This window comes from Falco biarmicus, chromosome 5 (genome assembly GCF_023638135.1).
Source record: "Falco biarmicus isolate bFalBia1 chromosome 5, bFalBia1.pri, whole genome shotgun sequence".
NCBI lineage: Eukaryota > Metazoa > Chordata > Aves > Falconiformes > Falconidae > Falco > Falco biarmicus.
The window spans coordinates 40825946-40839554 of NC_079292.1; the positions used below are offsets into that span (position 1 = coordinate 40825946).

The 13609-nt window shown below is 38.0% G+C and overlaps 1 protein-coding gene across 2 annotated transcripts in view; it reads right to left on the reverse strand.

Annotated features, from left to right (window-relative positions):
• ARID2 (AT-rich interaction domain 2) overlaps positions 1 to 13609 on the reverse strand; it is a 105724-nt gene that overhangs the window by 19024 nt on the left and 73091 nt on the right. For both annotated transcript variants that reach the window (XM_056341232.1, XM_056341233.1), the window contains 7 exons: positions 12474 to 12570; positions 12184 to 12393; positions 11572 to 11739; positions 10221 to 10296; positions 7056 to 7190; positions 6363 to 6562; positions 3144 to 6001 (listed from right to left, as the gene is read on the reverse strand). In XM_056341232.1, coding sequence (XP_056197207.1) covers positions 3144 to 6001; positions 6363 to 6562; positions 7056 to 7190; positions 10221 to 10296; positions 11572 to 11739; positions 12184 to 12393; positions 12474 to 12570 — 3744 coding nt within the window. The remainder of the gene's footprint in view (positions 1 to 3143; positions 6002 to 6362; positions 6563 to 7055; positions 7191 to 10220; positions 10297 to 11571; positions 11740 to 12183; positions 12394 to 12473; positions 12571 to 13609) is intronic.

A 13609-nucleotide genomic window follows, 5' to 3' on the forward strand; every position in this document is an offset into this window, starting at 1 on the left:
TTTACATTCCCTTAAAGATTATTTCACTCTTTTTCTTGCTTTCCTTAGTTTTCATGTCACTGTTCCCTTCCTCCCCTACTTGTCTGCCCTTCCTGATCTTCAGTTCAAGGTTCGTTCCTTTCTCCTCTCTGCCGTTCATGACAACTAATCCTGCTGTAGTTGCATAAGCAATACTCTCCTCCCTCTTCTGTCCTCTGCATCTCGTTTTCCAGCCTTCCTGTTGGGTTTTAATTTTATTACAAGTTTTCTTCTTCTATCCTTTTCTCACTTCTCTGTAATACAAGCTCTGGTTTAAAATAAAATTTTAAGATGACAAGCAAACAGGAAATCACTCACTAACAGCTTCAGCAGCTATGTAATTTTGCCATAGCTAATATCCCTTTATTCCCTGTCCCTCACAGTTCTTCTCCATTGGGTTGTATTTATAATAAATTTTACACTGTTTGCAGTAAGAACCACATTCCCCTATTTCTTCTGCAAGACAGCCAATACATTATGTACTGCAGAGTGGATAGAACAACGCAGATACTCAAATGAAAGAAGTGTTCCTTAGCTGCTGCCTTTCAAGAAGTCAAGGACAACGAAGCTGCTTATTATACAGGGAAGACTCTTGAAATGGGAGAGAGAGAACAAGAGATTACACAGGGTCTAACCTCAAAAGAAGTAATCAGTAAAACACACACTGCGTTCATGAGAATTTGGCTACATCTTAGTATTCTTAGTATTTCTGGATATCTTAAACATACTCCTAAAAGCAGACTCAATATTGGAAATCTTGTAACATCTGCTTTTCCAGAGAAACAATGGCTATCGCAGCTGCTCAGCAGCTTTTTGCCTTTTGTTTGTTTGGTTGAGTTTTTTGGGTGGTGTGGAGGTGGGGTGGTAGAACAAAAAGAAAATTTAAAAAAACAAAACAAACACAAAACTGGCCAGGATGATTTTGGTACTGTTTATAGTCCAACACATTACTTTTAAAGGAGTGGTAAAGATCCTTAAAAGACTTAAGCCAAACTACAACGTTCACTGTATCTGAACAGGGCACTATAAAGCGGGTTCTATTATAAATCAGTACTTAGCATTATCATGGTACACATGATATGTAATCACATGTAATTATATGTACTGTACTATGTATTGTTACATATGTAATGGTTAAGGCAATTAGCTAACAAATCAGATCACTCACCAAGATCAAAATTAATTAACTCCTTTTCTCCCACATTCCTGTAATTTTGAAGGAAGGAAGTGCATTCTACAGACAGAAGAATGAGCTAACTTACATGGGAGCAGACATTAAACCAAGTTACCTTGATCTGCAAATTTGTACTGAACAGCAAACCCAGCTAGCAATATTTCTGTTTGTACAGGTAATGGAAAATGTAGGAACTATTAATGATAGTGGTATTAGTGACAGCATAAAAGAGAAACTATCAGCAAAGAAAATTCTCTTTTTTCCTCTATTATCATGAATGACATTATCTAATACAAATGAAAGTTAACTGTATTACTCCTCTCTTCTAAAAAATCTGAAACTCTGATAGTTTAATGGCTTTGAGACACAACTGAAAATTCTTGTCAGCCATATGTCCAGGGAATAAATAACCACATATAGTATTTATTCCATCCCAGAGACAGAGCCACACCATTTTCTATTTCAGCCAAATCCTTAGCAAAGCTATAACAGAAATTCAAACTGTGTAACAGCTAAAGACGCTCACTGTAAAAAGCAAGGCATAGCTAATATAGCCACGCTACAATTTAGCCCATTGTCCCTATGCTGCTAACAGTCATTTTTATTTTGTTCAAATAATTTCTAGTAAGGACAATGATACATAACATACCAGAAAAATACAGATCCCTCTCTGATAAAACCCAAGGGAAAACTTACATGTGAGTTCAAAGACATTTTAAGAACATAACTCTGTGTGGTGTGACAGTTTTGTTTTTTTTTTAAAAAAAAAAAAAAAAAAAAGAAAACTTGTTCACTGTTAGTCCTGATTTCTGACAACTAGATAAAGTCAAAAGAGCTTTCAACAGAAACTTAACTTGACACAGAAAAAAAAGTAGCATTAGCCATCACTTGTCGAATTTTGAGTTCTAGCTCTGTTTAAGTCCCTAAGGTCTATACCTGCCACCTCCTCAAAAACCAAACAAAACCACAACTAACCAAACAAAGAAGGAAGATAAGAAATAAAAGACCTGTCTTACCTCAAGGTCAAAATGCACTAACATACACTCAAGACTTCATTTCTTCTCTCTGGTCAGTCAGAACTCTGTGACTGCCAGACATACCACTCGATTCTTTTTGCTCCTATTCAGGTTAAGAATGTGGGTGTTTTGAAAGGGATTTTCTGTCCCTGTACAAAACTAAAATAAATTCTAGAGACTGGACTAATCTCAAATACGATTATTCGTACTAATTAATACTCATACAAATGATGGCTATACCTCATTTCTATTGAAGTGTTAGGGAGTAAGAACTTTCAAATAGTGAAAAAAGAAGTTGATACAGGAAAAAAAAAAGCACTCTCCAAGGTCTGTCACGTAGGAAAAAACCCCAAACAAACAACGCTTTTTTATCAATAAACATTAAAAATATTTTGTAATAAACAAACATAAACATTTCAACAAATTTACAAAACAATACTTTCTCCTGACTGTAGTGAACCCCTGAAGCAAGGCTTTGAAGACCACCTTCAAATGCAAGAATGACAACTCATTTCAGCAAGCCAGACGCAGCTGTGGTGATTAACTTGCAAAAAACATCTTCACCCCTCCATAAGCAATGATGACCAAGAATAAAATGCAGAACAATACTGACATTTTTACAAGACCATACAACAAACCATTGCTGTTTTCAGAATGCTTAATCCTTTAAGGAAGAAATCAGTGAGCAGAAGTTCATTCCTTACTGCATATTATCAAGCTACAAACTATTTTAAATTCCACTGCTGTCACTGGCACTGAAAAAGTATGCAAACTATTAGAACTTTAGTCTGTGAAAGAACAGAAACCATAATTTTCTGAGTATTTTAAATACTACGCAAGAGGTATCAACTGAATTCACATTTCCACCCGTGTTATTTCACAGTATTAGTCAGAATCATAGTTAGAATAAACGTAAAAAGAACACTGCAACATACCTGTGTGACCATGCTTTGTATATATGTGGTTGGATGCTGCTGCTTTTGTTGAACAGCACTTTCTATTGCTACTTTCGCTACAGTGCTTGGATCCGCTCCAGCTGGCACAGCAACCATAGTTGCACTGCAACCAGCATTGTTGGGGTCACTGATTGTAACAATTCTAACTCCTACTTTATTTGGAATTCCTGGAACAGTTTCCCTGTCATTATCCTCTGCTGGCCTCTTTACAGTTTTGCATTCTGCTGTGCCATTAGTAGACCGAACTTCGGATGACAGGGTAGACTGGGACACTCTAGGTCCTGAGTGTGGAACTGCTATGATTTGATGCCCCTGTATAACAGAGGCTGTAGATTGTGGTGAGACAACTACACTTGGGCGTTGCTGAGGCACATCTGAATTCAAACTTGAAGCTAGAGGTCCATTAGGTAAATCAGTGTTGGTACCACTAAGTTGCTGGGTTAACAGTTTTGCAGCCTCCTGTGTACCGCTTACAACAGGTGAACTACTCAAAGTTAATACAGGCCCATTAGAAATTCTTTCCCCTTGATCACCTTTGGCAGTATCTTGCTGCGTGGCATCCAAATTCCCTTGTTGTTCCACTGAAGATATCTCACCGTTTCCTACATGATTGGAAGTTTTGTGATTTGGAATGTTTTTGCTCAAATGAGAACCATCTCCTTTATCAAAATCACAGATTCCATTAACTAGGGGCTTCTTCAAATCACTTTTAATTTCCTGTGTGTCCATTTGTTCAAAGTTCTGCTTTCCAGGAGCTCCGTTCTCACCCATTTCTAATGATGGCCCATTACTGACTTGTGAGCACTGATTGGCCTCATTCTGAGTTTTCCCTGAGTTAGAAGGAGGTAGACTGGAGTCACTATACTTTCTCCCATTTAAAAGACTTCCCACCTGCATTTCATTTTCTTTTGCATCCCCATTGCTGGTGTTTGCAGCTCCTCTTCGGCAGGAAGGATTCTCCATAACTTCAATTTTACGTTCATGAATGTGTAAACCTGTTGCTTCCTTTGCTTCTTCCTCCTTTTGGCAAATTATTTTATCACCTTTAAATGGGGGAGCAGCAGTACACGGTGATTGTCCAGCCGAAGGTGCTTGAGTAGCTGGAAGTGTTTGCACCTGTAGCCCAACTCCTGTCTGTGCTCCACTCACTGCAATTCCTGCTGGAGCAATGATTTGAGTTGCATTTCCCTGACTCACAGTTGCAGTAGCAAAACTCGTATTTGGCACAACTGTTATCGTAACCTGGTTGCCAGTAGTTCCTTGGAAAATAGTTGCTGGGCTGTTTGAGATCAACTGGCCTGGCAATATCTGTAGGTTAGAAATGGGTACTGTTTGTACTGCCCCTTGGGACTGGATTGCACCCGGGACCAGCTGAACATTTTGCTGTCCAACTAGCAGCTGCTGAGCTGGAGACTGTCCCTGAACTCCAAAACCTGGTGCCTGGTTATTGGCCATCTGGTAAACCACCTGAGGGCTAGGAGCTCTTGCATTGTTAGGTGGAGGAATCTGTGGAGCTGGGAGTATAAGCTTCCCCCCTGGAGTTGAAGGGCCTCTTTTTGGAAGAAGCAGTTGTTTTATCAGACTAGATTCACCAGAGTTAGGCTGGCCAACTCCTGTATTAGCTTGTGGTGACTGAACTTGCATTTGTATCGGTTGTTGTACCTGTACCTGCTGCTGCGATGATGCTGGTGAATGTTGCTGCTGCTGCTGCTGCCTCTTTACAGAAAGCATCTGGCTGACAGTAGGAGGGGGTCCTGACTGAGGAGTTGTAGATGAAGATGACATAACTGTAGGGACTTGATTATTTGTAACCGGACCTGGGGATGGTGAAGAAGATGGAGTAATGCTTGGCTGTCCAGTCAGCTGGACAGTTTGACCAGTGGGAAGAGAAGCTGGATTAGCAAGCACTATTTGATGAATGGCTGGTGCATACGTTTGACCTTGCTGAGCTGGCTGGCTTACGATCACTACGCTTTGCTGGGATGGTGGTGGAGGCTGCTGCTGTGGCTGCATCGGCTGCTGTACCACAGCAGGTGGAACTTGCTGAGACGGAAGAGGCTTTGGTGCAATATTCTGAAACCCTACCCTAGATGTCGGTGGGTTTTGGACACCTGCAATTGTAACCACCTGCCCAGCTGCTACTTGGAAATTTTGAACTGTGGTGGCAGAAACAATGTTAGATGCAGAGGTTGTGACGTACTGCTGTGGTGCTATGATGACTGTATCTTGTTGCTGGTTACCAGCAGAGGATTGCTGAGATGATGTCTGTCCAGGTTGTGATGATGTGCTGATAAGCTGCTGACCCTGTGAAACTGCTGAACTGCATGCTGGTATGTTTTGTACTCTGCCAAATATATGACCCTGAGGTACAGCTTGCTGAATGACCGTAACAGGAGTGCCTGAAGGTATCTGTCCTGGTACCACTGCGTGCAGTGGAGACTGCTGTTGAATTACAGGTTGGTGGTGAAGCAATGTCTGAGAACTAACAACAGTAACAGACGGCTGTTGTCCTGTAGTGCTGTGATTTTGGTTAGAAGCTTGTGCTCCTCCTACAGCAATAGTAACAGGAACTGCAGACTGGGGAACAGAGCTCTGTATTACTGTGGCCTTCACTACTTCACAGGGTATCGGACCTTTATTCTGTATAACAGTCACTGGAGCATTTTGTTGCTGCTGTGTATGAATAGAAGGATTTTGTGGAATTCTAGAAACAGTCTGTGCCACAGTATGAACACCTTGAATTGGAAAAGACATCTGTGTTGCTGTCAAAGTTGAAGACTGGTTAATAGGGGTCCTCTGATAGTGATTTCCTACGCTTGGTAGCCCATGAGGGATTCCTGTTGAAATAAACACAGTAAAAGTTTGGAAGTAAAAATTATTTCAAAACACATGAACATATTTTTTTTTTAAATCCAGTTTGTAATTCTATTTGAAGCAGTTCATCTTCTCAGCTATACTGCATCTGAATTAATGATGCTGCAACAATGGCTCGTCTGCTCACTGACAAGTTTACATGTCAAATATTAGAATGGCATTGCAAGTACATACTGTAATACTATTCCTAACATTATTGAAAAAAATCAACCAAAACATGTGGCCCCAACTTTCAACACTTTCAAACTATTTTCAAAAACTTGTGTCTTTTATTGTCATTTCGGAATCAATGCAGAATACTTGATATTTAATTAATTAAAGAACCTGCTGGCGAAGGAGACGAAGACACATCAGGAATTGAATCAACCCGGACAACTGGGGTAGACGAAGTTGGTTGCTGCTGATAGTACATCTGAATGGGAAGTGGTATAGCTCTCCTTTTCACTCCTACCACGTGTATATGTGCTTGACCATTGTTACTTGGATCTTCTACTCTCTTCACTGTATGATTTGGAAACACAGTTCTACCAAACACAACATAAATCTATGTTAATAAACACAGTAACTCAACCCTCTTACAATGTTTTTAAGTAGCTGCTCTTGTGTGCAGAGTAACTGCACTAATGCCTGCATCTTTGCAATATAGTAGGATTCTCCAATAGCATCCGAATATTAATCATTGTGGACTAGCGGCTCCACCAGATGGTTGGCCAAGAACTTATACAAGCCAAGTGGAAACTGCAATACCTCCAAAAACCACATTGGAAAGAATGAGAAGTACTATAAGCCGAGAAGGGACCCTATCAAAGATCCTGAAACAGAACTGAATAAAATTCTATTTTATTCAAGTATTTTATTAAAAAAAACCCAACTAAACATTTGTTTCAATTAAAATTCAAAAACTGGATGTCTTTCAAACTCAACTCAGCAGATCTTTTCTCAAAGAAATCTAAAGCTACAGGTTAGTATTGAGCACATACAATTGCTTCTTTATTGTTGCACAAATTTTTCTCTTACCGCAGACATTTATAAAATCCAGTTGATGTTAGGATTCCACCTCGAGCTAATTTACTACAGGTAGAGAGGTATTCAGAGTACATTTCTGCTCGAGAGACTGAGCAATCAAGATTCACTTCAAAATGTGCATTCAACCTGAGGATGAAAAAATAAACTATGAAGCAAAATATAGAAAGAGTACTTTTAAAAGGGATATTAAAACACTTCTGTCTGTATCACAGAAACTTTTGAGACTGGATAACAGCATGGAAATAGCATTTTAGTACATTGTCTGTTCCATACTTTTGCCTTCTCACTGCTTATGATTCAACACATAGGAACCCTAACACATGCAGTCAGTTTTACGTGCAAGATCTTATTTACATATCTAACATGCAAAACAGTCTCTACAGATGCCTTCTTTATTGTATATTCAGAAACAAAACCAAAAAAGGATTTTGTGATGTCTCCTCCCCACAGCTCTAATCTTACTTCTTAATGATTCTACTTTAGCAAAAGGTGACTGAATGCCGGCTAATTCTTCATCAGAAATCTCAAGTCAACATTTGTACCAAAACCAAGATTTTGTTAACTGATCTGCTAATGCAGTCTTACTTTAAAATAAAAGTAAACCCAGAAATAGAATAGCAATCTCAACCCTGCTATTCTTACAGAGGTGGGAAGGCAGGAAAAGGAACTGGGATTCTAAGAGAGTAGGCACACAAACACACTCTCATTCCTAGAGTCCCACACTACACAGACATCAATAAAATCCTTGAACAACCTGTTCTGCCTAACATTCAATTTCCAGGGAAAGGCAGAATTTGTATCTCCTACAGACTCTCCACAAACACACAGACCATCCAACCCTCAACCAGGAAGCTGTGAGAGAAAGAAATGTTTTCTGTTAGTTTAATTTTTCTTTCAGATCCATTATTCCAACCCAGAGACATGGGAGCAGTTCATCCCCAGCAGCAAATGGAGCTAAGTAATAACTGACACAATGCTGAAATACCAGTACCAGCATATAGGCTCAGACAGAATAGAAATATATTCTAAATTGCCGGCATTTACTATATGGTGCTAACATTTTGGATAAATACACTGTATTCTCCTTTGTAGAGTCCTACACTCCCAATATAACTAGATGTGTCAAAGGAGAAAAATCAAATCATTACATTCTTCAAATTGTGTTCTCTCATGATCAGTAAAGAGTAAATATAATGCCATCTCTCCTGCAGCTGAGTTACCATTTTATTATTACAAAAACTGAGATCATGCTGCATAACAGCAAGTCTAGGTATTAATTAAATTCAGCATATCAGACAAATGACTGTCCAGTTGGGTATGTCATATTAGGCTGACACACTGACACACTGTACCAGCAAACTGAAGATACTGAGGACTTGAAATGGTGAAATAGGATCTGTGACTAGCGTCACACACTGTGACTAGTGGTCACACACACTTACAAGGACTTCTACTCAGGCCAAGCTGGCTAATAATATATCCAGGAAGGTCAAATTAAATACCTTGTCTTCCTGCTGCTTCCAAGAGATAGTAACTTTTTCTAAATTCTACTGCTGTGATTTACTCATTTTCCCATTTCTCTCAGTAGGAAGCAATGACTAAAACATACATGAAAATGCACATGAATGTAAGGCACTCCGTATTAGCATTGATGAAAATGCTTGGAAGGGGCTTACTCCTCTGCTCTCAGTTTGTGTTGTCCCTCCTCTTTCTTTTTGGCAGCACAATAAGTATTTAAAGAGGATTTTCAGGACTAGATATTAGCTTTTATTTCTCACTAGTTCATATCCATCTAAGACTAACCAGAAGAAAATCAAGTACAAAATAACAGTATTCAACACTGACAGCTGAAGTAGTATGCAGAATCACAAACAAAGCAGGCATTTGAAATCTTCCTCATATACGCTCTATATTTGCTTCAGTGTTTTCTGCCATTTGTGATACCACACAGTTGCAGCATAGTACTACTCATACTTATTTCAACAGCCAAAACTTCTATTTTACATTTTATACAGAATGCACATTTCACCTCGCCTACAAATTTTACTACTGAAAGCTAGATGTCTGGTGCTCTCTATAGTCAAAAAAAAGAAGGCGGCACCAGACGGTAATTCATAATCTCATTGGAAATGAGGCAGGTGAAGGTAGTTCATTTTACTGTTGGGGGAATCTCCATTAAATTAAGACGACAGCCTAAAAAACTAGCTTTGGCTAGAGACCAACTTGCAAATCGCTACACTGAACTGCAGTGATTCCAACTCCAGGTATCTGTTAGACGTCTAAATGTGAATTTCCTCAGTCTTTCAGCAGTGTACGTTAATCACACTTTGCAGTGTGTGAACAGAAGCATGTGAACAAGTTGACCAACAAGAATCTGCAACATTTCCTGCTTGCAATCAAAGCTTTGCTGGAAGTAAAACTAAATCACGACCTAAAGCACTAAGCTTTGACAAATTTTACCCGCTTTATCTTGAAGACCCTTGTCTGATCAATAAGACAGCAGACAAACATACGAGTTGGGAAGCAGCAGAGGTGAAAGGGTCCATTCGAGACCCGATTAATACAAATATTTGGAAAGTGAGTAGATTTACATAAGTCAAACAATTCAGAAAGATCAACCTAAGTCCACAAGAACCACAGATGCAATAGTTTTTTCTCTAGATATCTGACAACAACAATATTAGTTGAAAGCAAGAGAATTTAGATGGAAAAGGCTTTGACATTCCTTTATCTGCTCGAAGTTCACAATGATCACATGAGAGTTTTGCAGGGCCTAGCTTCATAAAGCGATAATTACTTTTATATTGGTGCAGTAATATATCAACACATTATGAGATGAAAACACTCATGAAACAGATAATGCTGTCTGATAATTTAAAAAAATAAAATCAAGATCAGAGTTAAAAAAAAAATTAAATTCTATTCTAAGAGAGAAACCAACTAATTTCAAATATCAACTGTAAAAAAGTGAATAAGCTGGTTGTGGTTTTTCTTTCCTATTTCTTTAAAGCAATGACAGAATGGTTTTGCTTTAGTCTTTTCAGAAAAACTAGTCTAACAGTAAATAGAAGTAAGCTAGAAAATTCTGTGACACACAAATACACCGTCTTTGTTTTTCTTCTCCATTAAAATATTAGAATAGAACTATACACTTACCACTGACATGCAAATTTCTCACTGTCTATTTCTACTATTCCCGGTGGCGGAGCAACATGTGGTGCTGTCCTAGAGGCTGTGGAGAATGAGGGGAGAGGGGGGGAAAAAACAACACTTGCTGAAACGATTTTTGTTCTCCTGAATGAAGCACTTCAACAACTCCATGACTTTCACTGGTACAATTTCTCCTGTATTTGTAAGCAAGTATGTGTCCAGCTAAGGCAAGTCACAAAAGCACACTAAGCAGACTACAAATTTGCACCACAATTTACCAAAGTGAAGCAGGGTATGTTAAGGACAGAACCACCACTAAAGTGCAATCATGACATAGCACTTAGTGAATGACACCTTCCAGAAAAATGATCATGATCCATGATCTCGGTACTTTACTAAGCATGATTTAAGAGTGGCACAATACTTCACCAGAACAGGCACAAACACACAGAAATTATTTGTCCAGTTCCCAAGTGGAAGAAAATATAACGTAAAGAATTAGTTCCAATGTCATATCAGTTCCTTCTATTCATTCTTGTTCATCCCCCTAGTCACATTCTTTTCCAGTCACTTTCACTGTGATATCTGCATCCATTCCAGGAACAGTACACTTAAGACATGCAAGCCAGTGTCTGTCATAATGGTTCTTTCTCCATTTTTTCCCCAGAACAGCTATGTCCCATCTTGTATGCCCTTGTGGTACACTGCTACATGCTTTTACTAGAAAAGACAGAATGAGGTACATATGCTGTTCCCCCAATCACTAATAGCTGTGACATCAACTTCCAAAGTGCCAGTATTTAATCCCAAAATAAACCTGCAAAAATTAATCATAATTAAAATTGAATTTACAGTCAAGAAAACACTTTTCAAGCTTAAAGAACAGTTAAAATTTGGTTCACATCACAATAAGCTGTTTAGCAGCTTCAACAGAGGCATGATTCTGTGTGTCTATTTCATCTCTGCAATTCTATCAAATACTATTGTTATTGCTCAATAATATTCTATGTAAGATACAATATAAGATAGACCTCTAAATCCCACCTGTAAATTGTGGGAACAATCTAGAATGGATACTCTTTCTTTCCACTGAACAAGTTAAAATAAGGAGTGAAAATAACTTGCAGTAAATTTTCAGATTAGCTACTGGAAAATATTAATTCTTTTAAAGCTTGTTTCACAACAGTTTTGACTAACATAGCTTTATATTTGCCTTGTGAACAATGAAAAAGATGCTGTCTGTTATGCATACTGCTATATTTACATGAATTAATCAGATACTTACAGTAGGTGAAAAATCACATATGCCATATAGGAAATTTTGTAGAAGAATATGTTCTCTTGCAGTGATACTAACCTGGGACACCTGTTGCATGGGCCTGTGAAGAACCATGATCCATTACTGGTGGTCTGACATCAAGTACTCCTTGCTGGCTAACACACTGATGTTCTATGAGTTTTACAGCAGTAAGTGCATCAGGTCCAAACATCTGGATGTCCATAGAAACCAGACATACTAATGTATCTGAAGTATTAAATGGAAAACCAACAATGATGTTAGGACAAGACAAATGAATGCTGCTGGGACATACTGATTTGCTTTAAAATTGCCATGTGCTGAAAAAAAACAAGCCTCTGCATACTTCTGTAGATTTCTTTTCTTTTTAAACACACTTTTTAGAACCACAGAATCATTTAGGTTGGAAAAGACCTTTGAGATCATCATGGCATTAAAAAAAAAAAAAAAAAAAAAAGAGAGACTTCAGAAGTTTTAGCTTTCCTAGTTATCAGCATCATCAATTTCTTGAGGACATGAATAAATCTTAGTAAAAACTTCCTATTCCAATATCCAACCCAAAGCTGCACACACACACAAGCAAGCCATGTTTTTAACCACTGAACATGGTATACTCTTAAGCCTTTTTTTTCCCTACATAAGGAAGAGCCATATATTTTGTTTCTCACTTACCTATGCTCTTCTCTACTTTAGCAATCTTTGAGCAGGCCACTTCTCCCATTTCTGTGAGCATGTATAGCACCTCAAGTGCTGAGATTACAAGCAGCACATCCGGTAGTGTGAGATGACATATGATCTCTTTATAGGATTCTTGATCCACATATTCACAAATTAAGACACCATTATCTTCAGCCTTACAAAGATTTGCCAAGATTTCCATGCCTAAAGAACAAATACAAAATAGTTTTAAACAGCAATAATTGCAATTCTAATACAACAATAAGAATAGCTAGAGATCTTACCTCTCATTTTTAAAAATCTATCCCTTGACATGAGGCATTTTGTAACAGTGTGAAACATTAGATGAGTAGTTTTGAAATCAACAGGATCCAAAAGAAGCTGACAAGAAAGGGGGGGGGGAAAAAATTACTAACACTATCCATATTGTGCTAATGGCTCAAAACCTTAAATTTACATATAAAAATATAAGGTCAAAAAGTGTTTAAATGCAGCACATATAAATGACATTTGTGTTCACAAAAAACACAACCCTGTGATCTTTGTATTATAGCTCACATTTTGAGTTCCCTCCTCCTCCCCTGCTCTAAGTAGCAGTCTAATTTACACTTTCCAGTGCTCAGAATAAGGAAAATAACTTTACTCCCAGGCAGTTCACAGTATACACAAATATATTTTAATATCCAACAAACAGAACTTGAATAATGACAAACATTCCTTCCAAAACACAATCACAAACATTCATTCTGTTTCTATCCACTTCTGCTGCTCAGTCAGAGCTCTCAGACATTGTAATATGTAACATGCTCTCTTATTCAAGAGAAGCTGGATACATGGTAAATGAAAATGCCATCTTTTTTAGAAAGTTCAGCAGTGAGCCAACACTGCAAGCCTCACTCTCTGATACTACCCATTTTACTTAAATTTATCTGCTGTATTTTAAAATTTAAACAATATCTGAACATATCTACCTATAAAATTCATATAATTTATCGGCACAATTATATGACACATTGAAATAATGTATTTTATTACATTCAAGCCTCTTTGAAAATGATGCCTCACATGATTCAGGCAGTATACCCAGTGGCACATGACTAGCTTACTGGTGCCCACTACAAACTGCATAAAACCCTCTACCACCCCCTTTCTCAAAATGTATTATTTTGAAGTTATGACTAAAGGTTATAATTATGAAGTGAAGAAGCTAGTGTACAGTCCGCAGAATTTAGCTAAATTCCTTTCTTCTCTCTAGGAAACTAAACTGAAAATTATACATGACAAATATTTCGCATCTCCCTATACAATCAGTCTTCTTCATGCGATTCCATTTCAAACCGAAACATACACTCTGTATTTTTGTTTTGGCTCTAAATACTTGTTTTCAAATTGCTATTTACAAATTCATAGAATAATTCAT